Source organism: Ictalurus furcatus, chromosome 8, assembly GCF_023375685.1.
Source record: "Ictalurus furcatus strain D&B chromosome 8, Billie_1.0, whole genome shotgun sequence".
NCBI classification, from domain to species: Eukaryota; Metazoa; Chordata; class Actinopteri; order Siluriformes; family Ictaluridae; genus Ictalurus; species Ictalurus furcatus.
Window position 1 is genome coordinate 8375353 of NC_071262.1, and position 22390 is coordinate 8397742.

Below are 22390 nucleotides of genomic sequence, written 5' to 3' on the forward strand. Positions count from 1 at the left end.
ATGAGCGTCTTACTGCCCAACATGGCGGACTTTGATACCATTTATGAGTTAGAAGAAGAAGACGAGCGAATAGTGAGTGAAGAGCACCTCGCCAGATACTGCCCCGAACCTGTGATAATGCGAGGGGCCGGCCACATCACTGTGTAAGCGAACGAGCGCCGCCGAGCCGCCACTTTATGCTGCTGCTTTATGCCTCTGTGGTTAGTGCTGCTGTGTTTAGCCTCCACGCTAGCCTTCAACTGTGTGCGTGTTTTCTTGCTTGCTGGATGGTAGCTCTCAAAATACATGCAGGCCAACTCTCTCTCTCCCTCCCTCACTCATTCACTCACTCACACACACAAACCTTTTTGTTTCAGCGACACTGGTTTTGTAAGACCGAGCAATGATCCTGTCACTGTTTTATTGATCTCCATGTATAGCTGCGCATGTCTGTCATCTGTAGCCTGCATGGCTTATTTGTTTATCGTGGAAGTCTACCGTAGAGTCAGTAGTATCACGTGCATAAAGTCGCTTAATTAACTTTTGTACCCCCCAATTTGTTCATCTTCTCTAATATGTAAATTGGGCTCTACGGTTTGTTAAAAACCCAAACAGTTCCGCACACATTAGTTTATTATCTTAACTCCTTATCTACACAATGTACTGCTTTGTATCTTATCCTTCATTTACTTCCGGGAAAAATGTCCAATCGATCTCTGTCGGATATATAGTGCACTACATATGGTGCAGAAGCCATATCATGCCTCTCCGACGTTGGGTACTAATATAGGGAGTAGGGAGCTAGTTGAGACTCAGACGTGTCTACAGTAGGAGCCAAAACCCAATGTTTTATTTAACAGACAGGCATTTAGATCCTAATAAAACATAATATTGGTCATATGTGGTCATTTTAATTTGCAACATTATTATATTGCAATACAGCCCCCAGATAATTTTCAAATCTGACACCTTTTATCTATTATAAATGACAGATCTTGTACTTTCAAAATGCATTATCTGAACAGATTGTTCTGCACTAATATTAACTTTACAATCACCTGTTCCGTTGTTTAATTGTTTTTGCGCTGCGAAACTGACTTTTTCATGTTGATAACATATTAAAAGCGTATGGAGGAATCTTGCTTTACATGTAATTTCTGTATTTATAGGTTTGGACTTAGCAACAAATTTGACACAGAATTCCCATCTGTTCTTACAGGAAAGGTAATGGTGCCTAAAGAATTCATATGTATTTTTTACCTTCTAATCACCCCAAGCATGTGGCTATTTCTATAGTGTATTTTTTAAAAAACAAACAAACAAAAAAAAACCTCCCAGGAGTCTTGAGTACAAAATTGGAATATTTCGGTAAGTGCACCATAGTGCAACTAACGCAAGCTGAATGGACTAAAGTGATTTCTGTCAATGAGTAAGCTGTCTTAAGGGCCTGGCAGGCTGGGATCCCAGTGTTGGGAAGATGCAGCTCCAGGTGACAAAATAATGAAATAAAGACAGTGCCATGCACAAGAAAGGAAAGCTTCCTGGGTCGAATGAGGAAACAAAAAAGGTTGCAGGGGGAAGAGCAGGCTGAGGGAAGTGCGGGGCAATAAAATGTATCTCTAGTATTGTGACCTAGGGTGACATGTGATGGATGAGGTCAGGATTATGATGACTGAAGGGTGCAGATCAGGCCTGTGGGGCTTTATTCCGAGCTCTTTCACTGTTTGCAAAGAGACCTTTGCATCCTGTCATAAAAGATTACGACCCCAGTTTTATGGTGTACATACCCAGTGAGGAATGAGCAGCCATTCATGTTGTTTGGACGGTACAGCCACAGGCTGTGGGCTTATCTCTCCTTTTTTTTTTCGTCTCCATTTGCCTTGAAAGTCCTGGAGCTTGGTTGGCAAGTTAGAAGCATTCAATTATGAAATCTTATCTGCTTTTTAAACAAGGCATCTGCTCAAGATTTACACAGGATATTTTTCAGTTTGGTAATTTGTGCAATCTTTGTGACAAATTGAGGCTAAATGAATGCCATTGTTATATTCTGTGTATGTGCACATATTGTATATGTTCTGTTTTTTTAGTACATGTCACTTGTGTTTAGCAGTTTTCTTCTGCTAGCAGCTGATGCATTAGTAAAAGGGAGCATGTTGATGATCAAAATGATTAGACTTTATGTCTTTCTTTTTCTGGCCAGTATTGAATTTCCTCTGCTTTTTTTTCAGGTCGCTCCAGAGGAGTTCAAGACCAGCATCAACCGGGTGAACGCTTGCCTGAAGAAGAACCTACCAGTCAACGTGAAATGGCTACTGTGCGGCTGCTTGTGCTGTTGCTGTACTGTCGGCTGCAGTCTGTGGCCTGTCCTATGCCTCAACAAGAGGGTGAGACCCTCCACTGTTGTTATCGGTCTATGTGTAAATCTTTTACTGCATTTAGTACTCTAATAATAATATTGTCTTTGGTGCTGAAGCGAAAATAACAAGGTGTGTAATTAGTGACCTGGTGTACAATTGACGCATTAAACCAGGTTAGCTGAAGGATGTGCTATGAAATGTTTGAGAATCCACAACAGGTTATTGACCATAACATGCAGCTTATGAGCTGGTTAAACAGGGGCCTCAGTCCATAAATGTCTGTAAAGTCTTAATGCGGGTGTTTTATTAGTATTTGCTAAGCACCTGTTTGACGGTATTGAGGGGGTGATTACCGGCACATTTAACCCCTGTATTTTTCTTTGTTTGACAGACACGAAGATCCATTCAGAAACTGTTAGAATGGGAAAACAACCGATTATATCACAAGGTAAGCAAATTTCACCTCAATACCACTAGAGCAATAAAGGAACGTGCCCCATAGTTTTCAGTGCCTCAGTAAATGAAGTGTTTAGATGTTGTTAATGGTTGTAAATCTAGCTGCTAAACTGTGAAAATGCCCATGTCCTTCGCAGCTATTTTTGGCTGGGCTATTGATAGATTGCAGAGGCTGACCAGACCGTGCAGAGGTCAGCAGTAAAAAAATGGTTGACAGACACTGCACCCAGTATAGTGGGGAAACTCCTCAGAGCACTAACTGCTGTTTGACCCAAGTGAACCCACGTGTGTAAAGCCTGTCTGCATGTCTGGAGTGTTTGCGTGGACTGGGAACTTGTAGAGCATTCACTAACTCCAGTGCTTTATAATTCTCATCAGCTGGGACTGCACTGGAAACTCAGCAGACGAAAATGTGAGAGTAATAACATGATGGAATATGTAAGTATTTATCAGTTATATATGTTAATGCGTGCGTATACCTTAATAATTGACATTTCATTGCAGAAATTGAAAGGACATCACTAACATTCTAAGATGATCTTTTGTCCTCAAAACTAATTGCAAATTAGTTTATTACCTAGCCAAGTGCATGTGGCTAGGTTACTGGGCCTCATGTATCAGTCATTTAGTAAATGAGTTGTGTGTAAATGTTTTCATTGGCCAAACCAAACAAAAAATCCCTGCCAGATTTACTACAGTAAAGATTTCAGTAAAGTTGAGTTTCTTCGTTCTCCTGTTTAAATGTTTATTAACAAATGTCACCCATAAATTACCAACCACCTTCATGGGACAACTGATTTACATCTAGTTATGGCCAAAAAACCACATAAAAGGCAAAGCTCACACAGAGGTTTGACAAAATGATGACTAAATAGTGAAAGAGTGCCTCATAAGCATGTTGTGCGCTAAATCTTCCAGTAATGCAGCTGTCGTTGCATCGCATCGGCCACCATGAGCACAGACAAACTCTACCTAAGGATTCCGTTACGTTTGTCTTAATGGACTTGTTTATTAATTTATGGATTTGTTTTAAGTCATTAATATGAAATGACTGAGTTTCACAAAAGGTGTAATAGAAATCATTAACCTTTAAACTTGATATTGTAATCTATATATAAAACTGCACACCAGTTATACCATTTGAAGCCTTTCAATTCACATCATTGCGTCTCCTTATACCTAAATTTACACAAAAACTTGTAGGATACAAATGCTTTCTGCCAAACTAATAGGATGTTGTGAAATGCTCATGTGAATGGTTTAAGGATAAACTGGTTAAATAATGCCCAATTGATATTGGAAAATCTTTGAAAAGCAATGGTCTGGAGTAAATTAGCTCCTTAATATTAATATTTCCTTTCCTTCCTTCAGGTGATTCTTATAGAATTCTTACCCAAATATCCTATATTCCGACCAGACTAAGAGCACTGCAGAGGGATGCAGGCGAATGGCTCTCACTTCGCTCCTTACTTAGTGCCTTGTATATAAAGTTGGATTGAGGGTCTTCATGGGTGTCTCTGAGTCACCCCTTTTCTCCTCCCAGTACCTTGTACAGTAGAGTTTGCAAAACTGTCACTTTGCTTTAGAGCAGATTTTGCACATTTCCAGATATAGTAGAAATGCACCTGTGTTGCACCCGGATGTTTTTGTTACATAAAATAATAAACAATACTGTTTAAAAGTGCATTTACCCCAATAGCCATCCATACTTCCCACCTCCTACATGTAATATTGTTGATAAAATCAAGGCACCTCAAGGTGTGTATTTGCCTTATGATAAAAGTATAACCTTTTTTTTGTAATGGAGGTGTATGTATTGGATGCAGCGTGGTATAGAACCTGTAGTTTTAAAGGTGTAGTGAAAAGTCGTTTACTTTAGAGCGAATCTTGCGCATTTCCTGATATAGTTGCCCTGAAGCAAAATGAAAAGGTTCAGGGTTGTTCTGCGCTAATGGAATGGGTAGGGAATTTAAAGTAGCTAAAATGTTTGTCAGCATGATTTTTTTATTTCCGTTTGCACTTTGGTGATGGGCCTCTAAACAGGGGCAAGTTAAAGAAACAGACCATTTGAATATAATTTTGGACAAGATGTACAGCCTAGTATTTCATGTTTACATTATGTAATTTAGCTGGCAATTAGTTTTCTGCCAATCTATTATTGTAACATAGTTTTGTTTATAAACTGCATCTCTGTAACTTTCCAGTCTATATGGACCCGTTTACCTAGTAAGCCATAAAATGTATGTACAACATGCCAGTCAAAGTGAGGGCTGAAAATTGCACTTGAGCACACGAGGACATCAGGCTTTCAGTTGAATGTCCCTGAGGTGTGTGTGTGTTTTTTTTTTTTTTTAATGTCATGTGTAAAAACGATTTTGCCAATCAAGATTTAAGTAGTATATATCTCATCAATTTCAAAGTTAATTCCACCTTGTAGGTATTGTTTTGTAGTCTCTTTCCTCTTGCGTTTGTACATTTCAGCTTCAAATCAGCAAATTGCAGTTTTTGGTGAAGTCCATATGCTGTTATACAGATGCAGAGACGTGGACTTTCACACTCCTTTTTCATGTGTATGCAGACTCTCTGTTGTTACGCCTGCCTTGTTTTTCTTCATTTTTCTATATGTCAGCCTGTTGGATTAGAGTGCCTCTTGAATTGAGCAGAATGTTTGGGGAAAGCTGTACTAAAAGACACCTAAACTTTGCCTAATTATTTGGAGCGAGACAAATCTCTTACCGTTCTACTGCAGAGCACCTGTAAATGTTTCTCTTGATTTCTGTGGAAAGCATAAATAAATTGTTGATTATAATGGTTTTGACAGTTGTCATCCTTATATAACGTCACTTCAATTTGTAGTTACTAGCTGCATATGAATTTCTTTACTATTAGCATCATTTTGCTTGATATTATTGTGAATTCTATCAATATTTACCAAAGACGGGTAATTTGATGGGGTGTTGATTTCAAGTCTTGTATATATTGTTAAAAAACAATAACAAACTGATTTGAAACACAACTTTCACTTTTTCACTTAGGGTTATGTTTCCTGCTGTCCATGATGTTACTGAAAAGTTCAAACCTTGAAACAGACACTGAAATATGTTCATGCAGCCTGGTCTCCTGAGAAATAAATATAAACATGAATGAAGAAAGGTGAGGCTGAATGTGGTCCAGGTTCAAAGAAATTAAAGCTAAATGCAAGAGTGTGAATGCTGACCATGACCCTTCTTTCCATACAACTTGAATAGTATATTATTACAAATCTGCAAGTAGGAGATTATGTTTGGCTGTGATACTGTGCTTAATTTCCTAATTTACAATTTTCAAAATAATGGTGCTCTAATTAGTGTAGCAGAGAGTAAATGAAGCAGGAAAGGGCCTACATTTAAAAGCAAATCACTTTGGTTTTTAATACCAGTGAGATAAAATGTATATGGATGTACAAATACTGTTTAGTATACTTGCATTTCAGTGAAACGCGGAGTTTAAGTAGAGATAGAGGTGAAGAAAACAAGCTCTGTTCAGGATGCATTCACATTCTCATAGCTGCCAGGTTCAGCACACAGCCACTGTGTCATGTTTCATCTCGGTGTATTTTAAGACTGGAGGATAGATTTGTGATTGGAATTGCCCTCTTGTGGACACAATATTGGGTTGAGCACTTATAATTGGAGGATCTGGCAGCCTGAAGAGGGCAGGCTAAGTCATATTCAGGGCAGGGTTATTGGGCTAAAATGCAACACGAATCAGTTTTACTTTACTTTCTTGCTAGTTATTGCTATTTATATAGTACAAATCACACGTGTCAAGTATATGCTGTTATTTTTGTAACCTTTGACTTTACAAATCTTACTATGAACATGAAATGTTCATTTTCACCATGCATCAATATCAACCATGATCTGCAGATGGAATACCTGAGGATTTTACTCACCTGCCAACTGCTTTTACACAAGATATGACCTGTTCTGTTTACAATATACCCCACTACAGTCCATGCTTTTTTTATGCTCTTCATGTCATGGTTAAACATAATTCCATGTAAAACAAACACTGTGCATTCTTCAATTCCTCCTAGAGTCAGGAGTGATGAAGATAAGACCTACCACCTAAAAAAAGGTCTGTGGTGTGTTCTGTGTCTGTGCCCCCCCTCAATCAGATAGATTTCACAGAAAAGTCCTCTTAACACTTTAAAAGGCCCAGCAAGAGTTTCTGAACATAGTCACTATGCACAAATATTCAGAATATATACAGTTAAGAGAGGAAATTCTCTTGCGGATGTAAGATACTCTTTCCATCAAAAGCAAGTAAATGTTGGCTGAGAAGGGAGAGTGTGTAAAAGAGTCTACATTACTACATGTCTAGAACAAAATCATAAAATAAATCGCAATCCTTTATTATATAGTTTTGGTAATGGCCATTTTCTATGACTGCGGGGACAGTGGTGCAAAGAAAGCAGAAACCAGCATATATTTGGATTTAAAAACAAACAAAAAAATAGAACAAATGAAAATTAAAATGGCCTTTTCGGTATCAGCAATTAAGGCAGTTTTTTCTATACATATACAACTCAAGTCACTTAAAAAGAATGAAACAAAATAGCCATGACTTATAGCTTTAAAGTCATGTTACCAAGCAGCAGGCAACAGTTTTCAGATATAAAGACCAGATATGTTAACAGAAATGCTAAAATACAGTAACATAAAATAATTAACATGTAATTACAGCCATAAAAATACTAACAAGACTTTGGTATGGTCCATTTTATGTAGTATTATAGAAACATTCACACCCTGTGTCACAATCTCATCTAAAGTGTACCTTTGTATTGGACATTCTTTAAATTAAAATTCACTTACTCGGAGTAGTACAGCATTGGTGCAAGTTCCTAAGCACAACACACACACACACACACACACACACACACACACACACACACACACACACACACACACACAAGAAAATGATTGCTGTTACTCAAGGAAAGTAAATGTTCAATAAGACTGACTATCAATGTTTGTTGATGATCTCGAATTAGAAACTGAAGGTGCAGAAATAGTTTCCAGTGTCCATGTGCTTAAAAGTATCCTACATATCTCAAATAAGCACAGTTCCACAAGGAAGGAGGAAAACGTGTCCTGATATTCCTTTGATTTTGTTTTAAATCCAGTCTGTGATTATTGATCCGTATTGGATATCAAAATCGCCAAAACCAGCTTCAAAAAGGTCACATCAGAGACCAGAAAGAACAGTCAGATGTTATACGATACTGCCAGGCCAGGATACTACAGTAAGTGTGACTTTATTCCTCTGAAGCTTCAGCATAGGAATCAGGGATGAATTGTTCATGCCCACTGTAGTTGCTCCATTCACAGCCACAATTTCATCACCGCACCTGCAGTGAAGCACAGAGAAAAACATCATTATTGTAACAACTTCTGGAACATTGTCTAGAAACATTTCTAGAAAAAGAAATGAAAAATAGCTTAACATATGCACCTAAAATTACTGGATTACATTAAAGATTTTAAACTTATTACTACCCAAACACAGTAGCAGTGAGTTAAGGAACTTGTGGTATAATCTTGAAGACATTTTGGCATCTAACCAAGTAAATAAACATTTTCAAGCTTATACAACTCCAGGAAATCAGTATTAGACAATTCAAAATGACACGGAACTGATATTTAAATGAATATTTGCATTATTTAACTACAACAGTATGTTAGCTCATGCATTGCTGATAATTCTCTGTAAAAAACAACAACAACAACAAAAAAACTTACTTGAGACGACCATCAGAGTGGGCGGGAGTTCCAGGCACTATGGTCTTTATGAAGAAGGGCTGTTGACCTCGACTTTCTTCATATCCTCCCACAATACTGAAGCCCCAGCTCTCGTTGTTGGTTTTTAACAACACGATGTCACGACACCAGTGCATGTGGCTTGTGAATGAGAGCAAAAATGTACAGCTCATCAGAGTGAACATGTTTACATAACCACATAAAGAGAGAGACTCTTTATGAAAGAGAGAGACTCTTTATGAAAGAGAGAAGGAAAGGTCAATAAATCACAGCATTTTATTGCACAATATGCCTAGTAGAAAGTCAAGACAACAGGACCTATGGCATAATCAATATTATAAGAGACATTTTTAAAAGATCCTGATAGAAATCCTACAGTTGCAATCAAAATTATTTAAACCCCATTGCAAATCAGGTTTATTGATAAAATTTACAGACTTTCAGCTGTTTGCAATGAACAAATCAAACAAAAGCAATTGAAATAGTTCAACACAACGAATGCTTCAAGTGGTTTCCCCAAATTCAACTGAAAATGCAACTTATAATGATTTCTCCAGTTCCAAAATTATTCAACCCCTTCATGACAAGTATCTTTAGTACTTAGGAGAGCACCTTTAGCTGTTTTGACCTGCTGCAAACGAGATGTGGAACTTCGGAAGCATTCCTGAGGAATCTTAGCCCATAACTCAAGAACAGTAGCCTCCAATTCAGTAATATTCCTGGGTTTGTGTGCTGCAACCGCCTTCTTCAAATCCCACCAGAGATTTTCTGTGTGGTTCAAGTCAGGTGACTGTGATGGCTCTGTAGAATCTTCCAGGACTACTTCTGCAACCAAGCCATGGCGGAATTTGAGGTATGCTTGAGATCACTGTCCTGTTGGAAGGTCCAGTGACACCCAAGGTTCAGCTTCCTCAAGGACGACATGATGTTTTCCCCTGGGATTTCCTGATACTTCAATGAATCCATCTTACCTTCCACACGCTGCAGGTTTCCAGTGCCAAAGGCTGCAAAGCAGCCCCAGAGCATCTCCGAGCCACCACCATGCTTGACTGTGGACAGAGTGTTCTTTCATCATTCTTCTTTCTCCAGACATACTGCTGATCCATGCCGAAAAATTCTAGTTTTGTTTCATTGCTCCACAGAACAGAATCCCAAAACTTCTGTGGCTTATTTATATGATTTTGAGATTACTTTTCTTGTGCTTTTGGGTCAGTAGTGGTGTGGAGTTCAGGCATGGAAACCTGTGTTTAGAACGCGCCTTACTGTGCTCACTGAAACCTCAGTGAATGTTGCCACCAAGTCTTGCTGCAGGTCTTTGGCAGTTTGTGCTTTTGGGTCAGTAGTGGTGTGGAGTTCTGGCATGGAAACCTTCTGCGTTTAGAACGTGCCTTACTGTGCTCACTGAAACCTCAGTGAATGTTGCCACCAAGTCTTGCTGCAGGTCTTTGCCAGTCTTTCGCACGTTTTTCACAACCTGCCTTCTCAGAAATCTGGTTGCAGCTGTTGATAGCTTCCTTTTTCTGCCCTGTTCAAGTATTTCATATGTTTTCTACCCCTAGCCAGTTCAGGTATTTCAAGTATTCCAGCTCAAGCACACCTGGTGCAACTAATGAAGCCCTTGATTGGTTGCATTAGGTGTGCTTGAGACAACACCTGTTTTGCATATTCGTGAGATTCTATTCAGGTGGGTGAATAATTTTGAAACTGGAGAAATCATTATAAGTTGAATTTTCAGTTGAATTTGGGGAAACCACTTGAAGCATTCATTATGTTGAACTATTTCAATTGCTTTTGTTTGATTTGTTCATTGCAAACAACTGAAAGTCTGTAAATTTTGACAATAAACCTGATTTGCAATGGGGGTTGAATAATTTTGATTGCAATTATATACAGACACACTGAACAATATCCATTACTCACCTGGGTAGGCCCAGCCAGCGGGTCCACAGAGGGGAGCAGTTGATTTCATCCTCTCTGGGGTTCTCCACTGTGTCCATTTCTTCTTGATTTGCTGCCTCTGCATCCTGCTCTTCCTCCTCTGCAGTGGTGCGGATGACGCGTAGCGTCACAGAGCTCTGGGCTGTCTGTGTCTTCAGCACAGACACCGCTTCATTATAAGTCAGCTGGGTCAGGTCAACACCATTGATGCTCAGCAACACATCACCTAAGCAAACATCAGCCAACACACATTTATACATTTACCAATCAATATACCCATGAAGATTGAGGCATTACAGTGCTGCATGCATCACCCATAATCAGATGTCTTTGATTAACACTGCCAGAACTATTAAAACTATTTGTTTAATGACACTTTCCAGTAGTGAGGTGGTAGTGTATTAAGTATTTCTTCTAGCTGAAAGCACATTACTGGCTGCTAACAGGTCAGCTCTCAAGATATTTAAATGTCAAATATTTATTTTAGAGTTTTTATGGTTAAAAATATCACAGAATGCGCTCTTTCTTTGAGGACGATGGAGCCAATTGATGGAGCCAAACTTTTCACCAAGATCCTCACATATGTAGAAAAATATATCAGACAACTGCTGCATATTTGCTTAATAACATGAATACTGTGCTGAAATGCAGATATGTTTATCTGATTTTCTACATGCTGTTAACTGCTGAAATCAGATGAAGGTAATTAGTGTGCATGTAGACACACTTGCTATGATCGTTAATAGAGTAAAAGTGAATGAAGTCCAAAAGTGCAAAATCTGTGACGCTGTAATCGCTCTCTTTATGCATCTATTCCTTTTAGCAAGAACTAGCAAAAATGTCAAACCTGGTTTGATGGTACCATCTCTGTGCAGACAGCCCACTGGCTGCACACTGGTAATGTACACAGGCAGACGACAGCGGCCGTCCCTCCCACCAGCAATTGTAATGCCCAGTGAATGTCGTGGCTCTTTCTTCAGACTCACTGTCTTTTCCTGACTGGAGAATCCACCAGGAGGATCCTAATCACAAGCAACACACACAAACACACACACACACACACACACACACACACACATAAAGAAAATGGCTATAAAAGAAATTATTACAGTATTGCTCACATTATATTTAAATAACCACCCAAACCCTATCCTACAGCCATGGATAAAATCAATGCTGTCTTTAGAGCATAGCTGCTTCTCAATATTTTGAATGAAAAAAGTGATAGCTCAAGAGACGTGTCTGAGTCCTGTGGTGAAAACATTTGTAAAAACAAACACTCCTCTGTTCTAGATACTGCTAGAAATGGAGAGAAGTGATAATGTGAAGGGCCTGACACACTGCCATCATAACTCATGACTAGTGGCAAAAGCCACGGCTTCCACTATCTTCTCACAGTGTCTGGGGAACTCCAGAGGGGGTGCGCGGGGCCTTTTCCTACCCAGCAGGGGACCCTCCCTCCCAACAAGAGTAAAGGCTTCAACTCCGCAGGTGAAAGCTAACTGTCACCAGCTTTGATCCCAAGCCACAAACTAAGCAGCAGAAAGGGAGAGAGAAAGCAGCACCCTAGGCCTTTTGATCATGAGCAAGGTCCAAAGATAGAGGCTAGCTGCTTTAATCTCACCCTTACCAGCCTGCATCTGCTGCCTCTAGCTTTCACCTCCAAAGCCAGTGAGGAAGTGACACGGAAGCAAGGTGTGACAGAAGGCTTGTGTGAAGAGTGCTTTAATGGAGAGAGAGAGATGAGAAACATACACACACAGCCACATGGTAGCACTGGACTTTAAAGTATAAGCTGACCAGACCACATGACCGGAGATTGGTTTCTCAGCCTCAAGCCTATTTTCTGCTGTAGAGCCGAATGGTTCTGAGCACGGAGAGAAACTGAAAAAACTAGACAGAAATTCCACAAGGATGGGTGCACTGCTTGGCTGGTTAATGCTATAGTATAAAACATACTGCATACAGTCTGGCAATTTAGTGGGGCATGCTGAGGAACACTCCTTTCCATCATTTACAAGCATGAAACTATAAATGCGGATCTTAATTTAAGAGAGAAAAGTGAAACCAATGTAAAAAAACAAAACGAAAACAACATAACTATAGTCACTGCCTCATTTAGGGTTATTCTGAATGTGAGGTGCTCAGAGTTCAGATGTGATTTTAGTTCCTTACACTTATCTGCAATGGACTTGATCACAGAGCTCAGCGTATAGTCCACTCTAAAATTACATGAGTAAACATTACAAAAGACATTCGTTTATGTCCAACCTATAACTACAAGGTCTATGTAAAAACCGTATAGTAGCTTTATGTGTTGTGTTTTTAAGCATATCCAACAAGCTCATGTGTGGAGATTATTTATTTATGTGCTTCCTAACACTAAAGTAGTGCTCTACAGTTTTAATATACCAGAAGATGGCTGAAACTACAGTACTATTTCAACATGTACAACATGCAGAGTTATTTTCAACCCCATGTTAAAATTTCTTATGTCATTGTCCAATAAAATTTTCAAGACATATCAGCCTAATTTATTGGGTAATATTTTTAACAACAGTTTGGCTCTACGGTGGAAAAGTAGCGAATGGCTAACAGCTAATCGGGTAATACTGACCACAGTATTATTAAATACGAACACAATAAAGTTTACCTTCATGAATGTGGAGCGCCGTCTGAAATACTGGTTCTCGGCACTTCTCCTGGCTCCTCTACTCTGCAGCTCACTTCCCTCTTCAATGGGCTCTGGCTGCCTCATTACCACAAAATTCACTCGTACTTCACTTGCCTGGTCATGCACAACAACCAAATAAAGCCTGCCATGTTACTTAAAGTGAAACACCCAAATCACACAATGTACTGTCAAGTACTGATGAACAAAAACAAATTAGCTAAAAAAGTTCAGGTATTTTTCACATTAATTTCTCACACCGTTACTTTATTTAAAATGTAGGTCCTTCTTCTTTAGCCAATGATCATTACCATTATTAGCATGTTTCAAGTTGTGGAACAATTTAGGATTTTACACACTGTGCTTAACCCCGGGCTATCATCATTATAAAACCCACTTTTAGATGAATGTTTCATACAACATTTTAGGAGACTCATTACTTAGGGCACATGTCCTCAACCCTGGTCCTGGTGTACCCAATCCTGCAAATTTTAGTGTTTTCTCTGCTCTAACACACCTACTTCAACTCAGAATAGGCTGTTCATTAGCTGATTAGTTAAATGACGTGTGTTAAGAGCAATCAACATACTAAAATGTGCAGGGCAGTGGGTACTTGAGAACCTTTCATTTAGGGCATAGCTCCTTCCTCCCAGTACCTGGATGATCTGAGCGGCGCTCTCTGGTGTACCATGTCTCAAATCATGGCCGTTGATGGCCAGAACTTTGTCATTGTTGCGCAGTTTGCCATCTTTGGCAGCCAGGCCTCCTGGTAACAGGTCTAGGATGAAGACACCTAGTTCATCTGACTTGCGGATAAGCTTGATGCCGAGGGGCTCGGCGCGCTCACGTTTCACCAGTGCCACCTGGATCACCGTGCCCGGACTGTTTGAAGGTTGAACCACAGGAGAGTTAGAAGGCTGCACGTGGTGCTCGGGCCTTGGCTTGAAGCCCTTCTCTTGCATAACTGTAAGCCTGAGAACAGAACATGGCCGCCGCAGCACAGCGATGGCTTGTACATGAGGGACAGAGGCAAGGCTCACATCATTCGCCTGCGAACACAAAAAAAAAAAAATCATAATGTGTGATTAATTAAAGGCACCTTTACACAGCAGGCCGGCCTTCAGAATGCACAAAGACAGCATAGTTTAAGGTTACAATTCCAAAATAATTTTTACAATAATAAGATATTCTAATGCCAACGTTTTTTGCCCCCCAAAAGTATTCATAACACGGTAGCATTAACTCCATGAATATCTCTGCCAAAAGCAAAAATGTAACAAGTAGTTAAAACTTGCCCCAAGTCAAAACAGTTTTGCAATATGATCCACTTTGTGGGAATTTTTCTTTTTTTGGACGTGACCTCAACTTCCAGTAACTGCTTCAAATGAGAACTTCTTGTGATCTTAAAACAATGAGTTATTTAGGAGCATGTATCCAAGTAAGGATTCCAGCACAGGTTTTTAAAAAATCCCTACTTGAAAGGTGATTCATTGTTGAGCATGGGTGAGGAGAGCTAGTATTTCAAGAAACGATAAATCTGTCCTTCACTGCCTCCATCAGATCCAAGTCAAAGTACACTACTTGGATTACAGCTGATTTTCAAGGAGCCTGATGGGGCAAAGAGTTCAGCCTTGTTCAGATTTCCAACATATCTGATTGGACTAAGAGAGGCCAGGATGAGCAAAAGGCATTCATTCATTCTGCCTGGAACAGCTTGACTGTATGCAAGGCCAGTCATGTTGGTTTGGTTTTCTATGGCACTGAATTCCATGAGTGCCAGGGGCAGAAATTCTAGCAGAGGTCTGGATGTGGAACGATTCAGTTGAATAACCCCAATATCCTAAAAAAGCAAGTAAACACAGTGCTACTATCTTTCAAATTAATTATTAATCCAAGTGAAGTACATTGTACTGGGCAAAGCTGCAAAATTTAACCAAGCCAAAACATTACCAAGTTCAAATATTAAAACTTTGTGTACTTCAACATGATCATTGGTGTACTTGTTCAATCATTACATTTCTAAACTTGTGTACAGGCAAGAAATCTTGCCACTTCCATTAGGTCTCAATTCATAAAATTTAATAAATAATGATTTATAAATCAAGCAATGTCAAGACTAAGACAATTACAAAACTGTTTTTTTTCTATTTAATGAGTCATCGTGTAACTAAGCTTGTGGTTCGCAACTATAAACATTAACCTCTGAACAGAAAACTTTTTTCAAATAAGTATGGAAAATATTTTCCTGCTAAATATCAGCAGAGAGTTTATCCTATTATTCAACAGATTAACAGCAGTACGGCCCACAGCTTAATCTCCATGTGGACACAATGCACTTCATCCATACATAGGGGACAGAGTTATGTAACCTTGTAGGTACGTTCTCTTGTGAGCTACTGTTATACATTAGGATGGCTGTGTTAATAAATGAATCGAGACCACTACGTGCATGGCAAATTCACCGCCAACTACAGAAAATTTCACAACATTCAGCACATAGTCAAATGTCCTTTATCCAAGCACCTGGCTGGAATGCAAACTCACTGTGTACAATGGGTGTGAACTCTGACAACAGGTAAGGAAGAAAAGAATTGATATTGTTATGGCACAGAGAAGTCCTGCAGGGAGATAAACCTGATCTCTTCTAAACAGACATGCGATGAGATCTAATGTGTCTCACCTCTAGAATGTGATCCCCTGGGGCGAGTCTGGAATCACGGGCAGCCACCGAGTCACGCACAATCTCCTGAATGACAATATTCCCCAAGGGTGTGTCCTTCCCTCCAACTATGCGCAAACCCAAATCTTCCCCTGGTTCCTCACGAAACAGCTCCACAATGCTTGCTTCTGAAACAAGACTGGACCTGAGGGGAGCTCCTTGGAGAGAGAGAGAGAGAGAGAGAGAGAGAGAGCGAGAGGGGACATAAAATATTATAACAATTTTTACTCTTTCAAATAGAACACCTTGACACACTTACTCAAAAATCTAATGTCCAAATTGAATTTTATCGCTCAGCTGTTTGGCTGGATGACACCTGAGGATATTTGGGTTATTATGAATAAAGTTATCAATTTGTATAATCATCAGTCAGAAGAATGACTCAATTACAGAAAAAACAGGTGACAATGTTATGTCAAAAATAATCATTTAGTTGCCAGGTGATTCTATTTGATGTTTTTGTGTAGTCATGACTCCTAGTAGAGATGAATGATACAGTGAATGGCATGGTATAGACATGTTCTCAGACAGCAGACAGTGTTAATGTGATGACTGCTTCAGCAGTATGATATCACTGAGATTTCCCAGTAATCCCAAATTTTCCTCCCACACAAGGAATTGCTTCATTTAAAAGACACCACCTGTTTTGTTTTCCGCCCAAGAGTCAACACAGCTGCAAATCCATTTCCTCCTCTTGTCACTGGCTTCTGTAGGCCCTTCACACTTTTCTTCTCTTAACTGACAAACTGACCAGGTGTTACTTAAACACGTTTATTCCTAACAATATCCACTGATATACAGTATTTTCTGTCGTTCAAAGCTATGGCAACTGAAAATTGGTAACAAGGTCTGTGTTAAATTATACAAAACCATTCATCCGGGATTCCTAATCAATTCCAAGAGTCAGTTTAATATTTGAAAAGACCTACACATATCAGGGTTTTGGTTTGGAAAAGGATAATCGAATGGCTTTACCATCATCTGCCTCCTCAAAGGCAGGATTGGCCATGCCAGGGTCCGGGGGTGCACGAGGATTAGATGTACGTGTGGGTGCTGGGTTGGATTTGGTGTCAGAGTCTTCATCTGTCTTGCTTCCCTTCAATTCATTCCAGGGGGGTCTCTTCCTCTTCTCAGACTCTTCCCTGAGCCGCCTGAATGCAGGGCATCTGGAAAGGAAGATGTGAGGAAGAACCAACAAAATGAGAATAAAAAGATAAGGGGGACAGATAGACAGAATACAGAGCACAGAAATACAGACAGGGGAATTGGAGGAAATGAAAAATCAAGCATGCTTAATTAACAAGCATGGTTCATTACTCAAGTGGTATGTTGGTAATTAACCTACAAAACATTAATTATGGAATGCCAGTACCAGTAACTAAAATTAACCAACATTAATCCTGCAATGTCTTTCAAATGTCTTAAAAGCAAGCGACAAACAGGCGTGGTGAACTCATACTCATTCATTTCTTTCAGTGCTACATGCTAACTTGCAAGCACATGTCAGCGTTTGTCTTTACAGGCCTCGTTTCTCTTGTGGTTGAATTAAGAGGAAGATTTTGGTTTATCTGGCACATAGTGAAAGAGTGAAAGGAATAGGAAAAAGAACAGCTATTCTACTCTGCAGCAGGCAGACAGAGTTGACAGGTCAGACTAGATCAGGATCAGGTCTGACAGAGTAAATTGCCCTCCTCCTCTCCCTTTCTGAACACTCCCTGCTCACTGTGTGTTTACACTGAGCCTCTCCAGCCCACATAAATTACCATCCAAATGACCTTTAGACCTTAACATTATGTCACAAACCACGGATCAGATGATAAGTAGGAGGGCAAGTCAATGCTGGGGCCCAAAAAAATGTCCATTTCTAATGATATTCCAGATATAGTGCACATGATCTCACAAAAAGAGGAGATACCTTGTTTAGTGCATATGTTTAATATAAGTAGATTTGTTGAATAGTTGCAACAAATAAAGTCCATGTCTGGCCTTAAACAAATGGTCAGAGCCTCAGATATTTACTTTTGGTTGATTATGTGGCTCCCAATTAATTACACGATTTGAGAGGCACATAATTAATGTAAAATCAAATCTCTCAAATTGATTTCATGTTATATTTTGTATTCAGTTTTCCAGTTAAGCTTAGTCAAATCTCTGTACCCACCATACTGAGATAAGTTACATTCCAGAGATGCCTGAGCATGATTTTCCTCTATTTTTTTCCAAGGGGAAATACTAAAAATGTAAACTGTGTAATATACTGCATGTAGTAATACAGAAGAACCAGTTTTCACCCTGCTTCTAGACAGAGTAATGATTGATTTACAATCTGGTCCACTTCTGCCCTAGTAGGCAGTAGAACTGCCCACGTTTAACCATATATGAGCAAAGAAACAAGACGTTAATGTTTAACTAAAATGTTGACCAGCAAAACAAGCAAATGGTCTGACAGCAAAGTACCACTTCCAAACATAGCAATATCTTAAGACCTTTTGTGAGGTTATTACATCCGTATTGCTTCTTTTAATGCCCAGTTCAGAACCAAAAGCTAAAAGATTGTGAAGAAAAGTGAAGCAGCTCCTGTCAATGCCACAGTCACAGCCATCCCTGGGTGAAAAGAACAAAACTGACCCTGCTCTAGTGGGATGTGGGATGGATAGTATTACCTTCTCCCCTGTCAAGCAGAGCCAAACTAACCAGTCTTGGACATCTGTGAGCTCATGTATGCGGAAGAGGGCAGTTTGTGCTTTCCTCAGATTATGTTTGGCCTCACTACGACATTGGCATTAGCAACAGATCAAAGTCTGAAGATGAATGAATTTCTTGCTTTTAACATTCGGCACATTTTTTTTCCACAGGTGGACTGAATAAATGGAGCGACATAAAATTGTAACATTTCAACAATAATAAGCTAAGTCCTCGGAGCCTTAGTCATGCCCACTCAATGACCAATATACTGTATTTCATCCAGAATACTGGATTAATCGAGACCATATAATATTCTAGAACTGCCTAAATAATTTACACTGAATAACCACCGTTAAATATGATCAGCTTCTGTTTTATGATTACTTCTGTCTTGTTTGTGGATGCACACACAGAAGCAACAATTTTTTTGTGGTCACACAGGTGTCTTCAATCCATCTGTTTAGATAGTAGTTTAGGTAGTGTAGAGTTAAACAGTGTATACAAGAACATCTTATCAAACGACTGATAGCAAAAGCCTTGTGCCTAATATGTTCCTGGGAGAGGCTCCGGATCCACCACAACCCTGACTGGGATAAAGTGCTTACTCTAGACGAATGAATGAATGATCTGTGATATGGACTATCAACTATATGTAGATCAGCTGTCTAACCAGCTGTCAAGGCTAGTTACGGGAGCTTTGACTTTAACATGTTACCCAAACAAATAGGACGACGACCTGTATGGCAACAAGAGATTGCTTGCACGAACGAAAAACAGTCGCTAATTACACTTTAACAGAAATATTCACATTTCTGTTAAAGTGTAACATCCATCTTCAACTGGACACTGAGCTTGTGGAGTCAGATTTCAAATATGCTGGCAGAGGCAGGGCTTAGTGCGTAGATGAACAAGTGAAATGGAGGAAATAATCCTTGTTAATGTCAAGATACTTCAAACACAAGCATGGTTCACTGATATCCAACCCCATCCCCCCCCCATCCCCCCCATCCCCCCCCAGTGGTAATTGTGTAGTAATATATTGTTTTAATTTAGTTCAATACTTCTGCCACAAAACTTGCATGCAAAAAAATTGAAATAATATTTTTTTTCTTCAATATTTTATGTATGCAAATAACAAATTACACACATGTGCTAAAGCTAAAATGATCATTAAATAACTTAACGAATGTTGTAAAGTTGATTGTCATGTTCATATAATTACATGGATATTTCTTTTATAATATGGTGCACGGTGTACTTCATACACTGACCTGTTGTGCAAATGAGGCTGTAGCTCACAGCGCTGCATGCTCTGCTGGCACTCATTGTGGAAAGGGCACAGCACGGTGAGCTTATCGAGCAGGTTGCGCACCAGCAGGCTGGCGGACCGACACTGTTGCAATGTCACTCGTTGCCGGTCCACTGGGCAGAAGTCCTGTTCACGCAAGAAGCTGCTCAAGCACTGCAGACAGTATGTGTGTCCACATGGCGTGTCCACAGGCTGGAGCAGTGGCTGTAGACATATGTGACACACCAACTCATCATCCACCTCATCCTGGTACTCATAAACATGACTTTCTTGGTTCTCGTGGCACTGGCCACACTCTTTGCACACCCGCGACCAGGTCAAGCCACCCGGCGATGCCAGTGCCTTCTGCTCCGCCATGGTCCAGCGAGCTCTACTCGCTCTAGATTGGAGACGTGTCCTCAAACTTCCACTCTCTATCTGAGCCTTGTCAGGCGCAAAATCTCTCGAGACAAGTGTTCAATCCAAACAACGAAGAGATGTCCGTTCTCTTTGTCTACTCAGCTTACATTTCTGGTGAAAAAGAGAACAAAGGAAAAGTGTGGCTAGTGGAGGTTCTTTTTTTGGCTCCTGCCTGGCTGGACAGGAAATGACACAAATCCACTTAACAGCAACAATATGCAGAGAAAGAGGGGCAGCTATATCCCCAGCACAAATTTCCTCAGGAATCACAACTTGGTTGAATGTCACAGTTTAGTTGCTAAATTCTGAAGGTTATAATTCCATACAAAAAAAAGGAATTACAGTCACAAACCTACACCCAAACTGCACCAGAAACATATTGATATGACAAATAGACATTTAGTTTTCTCATTCCACTCCACTGTAAACAAACAAATGATTTCCTCTATGCATTTGGGGTAGTACATGTAATTCAGGTTTTCCACCCACCTCACAGCAAATGATGACAGACTCCTAGAAACCACTCCATGTAAAAGAGGGATTCAAATTCAGCTACAGTGACAGCCCTGAGCCTGACTGAAACTAAAACCTTTATGTACACAAAAACCATGCAGCCAGAGAAAACCGTGTGACTAGGTAAACTGAAGCCGGGTGGAGAGTGGTGTTTAGTGTCTTGCCATACAAACAGGAGGAGGGGTCTAGTTATGTGTGTGTGTGTGTCAGGAGAGGGGGTAGTTCATGTGCCGATATCGCTCAAAAGCGTAGGAAGTGCATTCCAAGGGGCAGTGGTGGAAGATCAACATAACTGCCCCATGTGCAAACATTACTTTTGGACACAACCCACTCCACCTCTCTGAATTAAATGAAGTACTTGTAAGCACAGGCTGACAGGCTGTCACTAAAACAAGTGTCAAAATGAGACTATGCCCTTTCAAGGTGGTAAATCTAGTTCAAATGTCACAGCTTCCTTTCCAAAACCAACCAGGACAGACCCTAATAATAAACATAACACAGGTAGACAGGCTGATGATAAATCCGCTTGGATTCAACAGACATTTAAGGGCTATCGCAGCAGCACTACAATTTTACAACTCTAGCGGTAACTATAAAATATTCTTTTTGTTGTCAGAGCTTTATTTTAACAAGGTAAAAGACAACAGTGAATGTACCCTTCGCATTATAATACAGGTGTCAGTTTTCTCACGTGTAATATCTGAAATATTCATTATAATGAAAATGAACCACAGTGAGCAAAGCTATACAAAGACTGGAATAATTTCTAATATAAGTGAACAGACACCTTTTTAGGCAAATGCTTTTTTTTTATGAGCAAACATCACAGATGGTATCAATTAGCTTCATCTCAAACCAGCTCTTCCAACATAATATCCTACTCAATATTAGCTAATCTAGTTAGCTGTGTACAAAAGCGATAGAGTACATAGCTAAAATAGCATTATGATGTATTTAGTACAAGGTACACTACATAGTAGAGATGCACCGAATGTTCGGCAACCGAAATTATTCGGCTGAAAATAGCAAAAAAAGCATTTTCGGTGTTTGGCCGAATAAGTGAAAGGGCCGAATAAATTTGACCAAACAATGACGTGTTTGATGACGCAACCAAATAGCCTAGCAGCCAGAGTGAGACACGCGAATGTCATGACCTCGATGAGGGGGCGCGCGCATGCACGAGCTGTGGACACGTGCGTTTGTTTTGTTTCTGATTTGGAGCATGTTTCTGTCACGTCGTGAGACGTAAGGGAGTAGAGTACGGAAGCAGGTAAAGACGTATTTATTTAAGGGCAGGCATACAAATCCTATATCTAGTATAATACTCCACGAGGTGTACAGGGACACGAGCGGTATATATCCCGAATATAATCAGCTGTATATAACCGAATATAACCATTTATCACTCTTGTCAATGCACTTTTTAATGCACTTTTTAGTTGTAGGCTACAGAGTGTTACATTCTTATACGGTTATAGGCCTAACATAGGCTATTCGAGGGGGGCTCAAAGATGACCACATCAAAATATTTTTATTTTACTAATTTATTTATTTAAAGTT

At 39.8% G+C, this 22390-nt stretch overlaps 2 protein-coding genes across 10 annotated transcripts in view; one reads left to right on the forward strand and one right to left on the reverse strand.

The window, feature by feature from the left end:
• Positions 1-5601, forward strand: chic1 (cysteine-rich hydrophobic domain 1). Its single transcript, XM_053630530.1, has 6 exons — positions 1-143; positions 1149-1203; positions 2208-2363; positions 2728-2784; positions 3171-3230; positions 4164-5601. The coding sequence occupies exons 1-6, from the start codon at positions 1-3 to the stop codon at positions 4212-4214; spliced, it is 522 nt and encodes a 173-aa protein (XP_053486505.1). The 3' UTR covers positions 4215-5601.
• lnx2b (ligand of numb-protein X 2b) overlaps positions 4747-22390 on the reverse strand; it is a 26168-nt gene continuing 8524 nt past the window's right edge. The window contains exons 2-13 of one of the 9 annotated variants that reach the window (XR_008386525.1): positions 19881-20428; positions 16900-17090; positions 15886-16082; positions 13862-14254; positions 13188-13322; positions 11382-11556; positions 10517-10760; positions 8579-8737; positions 7652-8187; positions 5872-5912; positions 5529-5546; positions 4747-5422 (exon numbers count right to left, since the gene is read on the reverse strand). Coding sequence is in view for 2 of the 9 variants with exons in the window: in XM_053630528.1 (XP_053486503.1) it covers positions 8052-8187; positions 8579-8737; positions 10517-10760; positions 11382-11556; positions 13188-13322; positions 13862-14254; positions 15886-16082; positions 16900-17090; positions 19881-20275 (2025 nt within the window). In the remaining 7 variants the exon portion in view is untranslated. Of the gene's footprint in view, positions 5569-5724; positions 5913-6898; positions 7018-7166; positions 8188-8578; positions 8738-10516; positions 10761-11381; positions 11557-13187; positions 13323-13861; positions 14255-15885; positions 16083-16899; positions 17091-19880; positions 20429-22390 lie in introns of those variants that run through there. The other 8 variants (XR_008386523.1, XR_008386521.1, XR_008386520.1 and 5 more) reach the window with 8 other exon arrangements.